The sequence below is a fragment of the Octodon degus genome, unplaced genomic scaffold (genome assembly GCF_000260255.1).
Source record: "Octodon degus isolate 3935 unplaced genomic scaffold, OctDeg1.0 scaffold00072, whole genome shotgun sequence".
Taxonomy (NCBI): Eukaryota; Metazoa; Chordata; class Mammalia; order Rodentia; family Octodontidae; genus Octodon; species Octodon degus.
The window spans coordinates 7,995,234-7,997,381 of record NW_004524648.1 but is presented as its reverse complement, the minus strand read 5'-3'; the positions used below and the strand labels follow the sequence as shown (position 1 = coordinate 7,997,381).

At 42.3% G+C, this 2,148-nt stretch overlaps 1 protein-coding gene across 1 annotated transcript in view; it reads left to right on the top strand.

Moving 5' to 3' along the window:
* Nucleotides 1-2,148, top strand: part of Utp6 (UTP6, small subunit processome component) — a 43,599-nt gene that overhangs the window by 30,180 nt on the left and 11,271 nt on the right. The window contains exons 11-13 of the mRNA XM_023719850.1: nucleotides 451-531; nucleotides 721-830; nucleotides 1,886-1,952. Coding sequence (XP_023575618.1) covers nucleotides 451-531; nucleotides 721-830; nucleotides 1,886-1,952 — 258 coding nt within the window. The remainder of the gene's footprint in view (nucleotides 1-450; nucleotides 532-720; nucleotides 831-1,885; nucleotides 1,953-2,148) is intronic.

Genomic DNA, 2,148 nt, shown 5'->3' with positions numbered 1-2,148 from the left:
TTGTTGTTGTTGTTCTTGTATTAAGTGTTCTGGACAGTAGCAACAGAATCTGGGTAGCTGTGGATCTGATTATTAATTGCTTATAATTAACTGAAAGGTTATTGATGACGATATCCAGTGGTGGCGAATATGGAATGCATGCCCCAGTGGGCTGTTTGTTATGGAAAGCCCTGGAAGGTTTGCCATCGCTGATGATGAGGGCAGGGTACCCCAGCAGCAGGGAGCTTTAGCGGTCAGGACCGTGTTGCTTGGGAGGACTTGGCTAGAGGGCTGTCTGCTGTGACATGCCATTCCTGCCAGGCAATGGGAATTCTCTCGTATTTAGGGTAGATGAATGATCAGTTTATATTTACGTATTGATTAATTTAGGAGGACTCTGTCTTTGTAGTGATCAGTTTTTCAGAGTTTAGTGCCCAACAGTCATTTTATAACATTTTTTATCGTGAGCAGGTTTGTCTGCCCTTGTGGATTTCTTGGGCAGAGTGGAGTGAGGGTGCTGAAAGCCAAGAAGACACTGAAGCTGTCTTTAAGGTACAGGCTCCATGTTCTAAGTCCTGTATGAGGAATGGGTGCATGCTCATGGGTTTACTAATTTCAGCAGCTGGTGTTCCTAAAGCCCTCTTGAGTAGCCTGGGGTACTTCTGGGAGAATTTGTTTTGATATGAAAGCATTACCTTACGTGGCTTTTTTTTGTTTTTGTTTTTTATTTTTTAATTGTAGAAAGCTATTTTAGCTGTCACAGGTCCCAACTCAGTAACTCTGAAAGAGAAATACCTGGACTGGGCTTACCGAAGTGGTGGCTACAAGAAGGCCAGGGCTGTGTTTAAGAGGTACTGACAGATTTTCATAGCTGTTTGTAATCTTTCTGGTCCATACACAGTCACTCCCTTGGACCCAGAGTATGTGTATTGCAGATTGTGTCTGAAAAAGTAGTAATCTGAGAATGTTTTTCAAAAAGTGATATTTCCTTTCCCTTCCCCCCTCCCTCTCTGCCCCTTTTCCCTTCCTCTCCCTTCTCCTCTTCTTCCATTCTCCTTTTCTTTCTGAGCAATAAAAGGTTATAACCATTGAAGAGGGAAAGATAAATAATTCATTGTAGTCCCAGTAAGATAAAACCTCTTCAAAATATAGCATCTTAAAATTTATTTCATATGTAATTATACTGTAATCACAATTTTGTATTTTTTTTTTTTTTTTTTTTTTTTTTTTTTTTGTGGAACCGGGGATTGAACTCAGGCCCTTCTGCTTGCCAGGGAAGTGCTTACTCCACTGAGCCATCTCCCTGACCCTCATTTTTACTGAAGAATATTAGATTGACCTTTTCTCATTTCAGTAAAGTCTAAGTGTCATTTATTAAAAATTATTGTCTAAGGACTGGTGAAGTAGCTCAGCAGATTAAGTGCCTGCTTTGGCAAGCACACGGACCAGGGTTCGAACCCTGGTCTCCCATGCATGCCAGCCCCGCCCCCAGGTACACTCCTGCGTTCATGCCAGCCCTGCCCCCGGGGTTCACATGCCTGTAATTCCAGAGCTGGGGAGGCTGAAAGCAGGAGAATTACTATGATCCTGAGCTACATAGTGAGACCCTGTAACCAAATACATTAAAAAAAATTTGTTTAAAAGGTGACCGGTCTCCAAAAAAGCTTTGAGATGTAAGTGGTGTTACTTAAGACCCTCAATGTGACAAAGAAGACAGAACGGTGAGAAGGAGAAGGCTTTGTGGGGAAGGGCCAGTCATAGGTGTGACTGGCGTAGGTCTAGACCTTGCACTGAAGCACTACTTCTTGTTAAGCCATCTACCGTGGAAGCAATGGCCTGAGTGTTATTCTTTGAGATGCAATAGAATTTCTCACTGTGGAAGATAACATCCTCTGCTTCTTTTTAGTTTACAGGAAATTCGTCCATTTTCAGTCGAATTTTTCAGGAAAATTATCCAGTTTGAAAAAGAGCAAGTAAGTGTTTCAGGAATTTCAAAAACTTACGATCCAGTATAAATTTTTAGTCCCTTGGTCTCTTTTTCATAGTGCTGGTTAGGAGTAGTAGCAAGAAGGGGGAGAAAGTACATGTTTGGGTAGCAGAAAATGCAGATGTCACCTCTTATAGGAAGGCTTCCCTGCTCAGCTGGGTGAGGTGCTGGGTGAAGGCTTC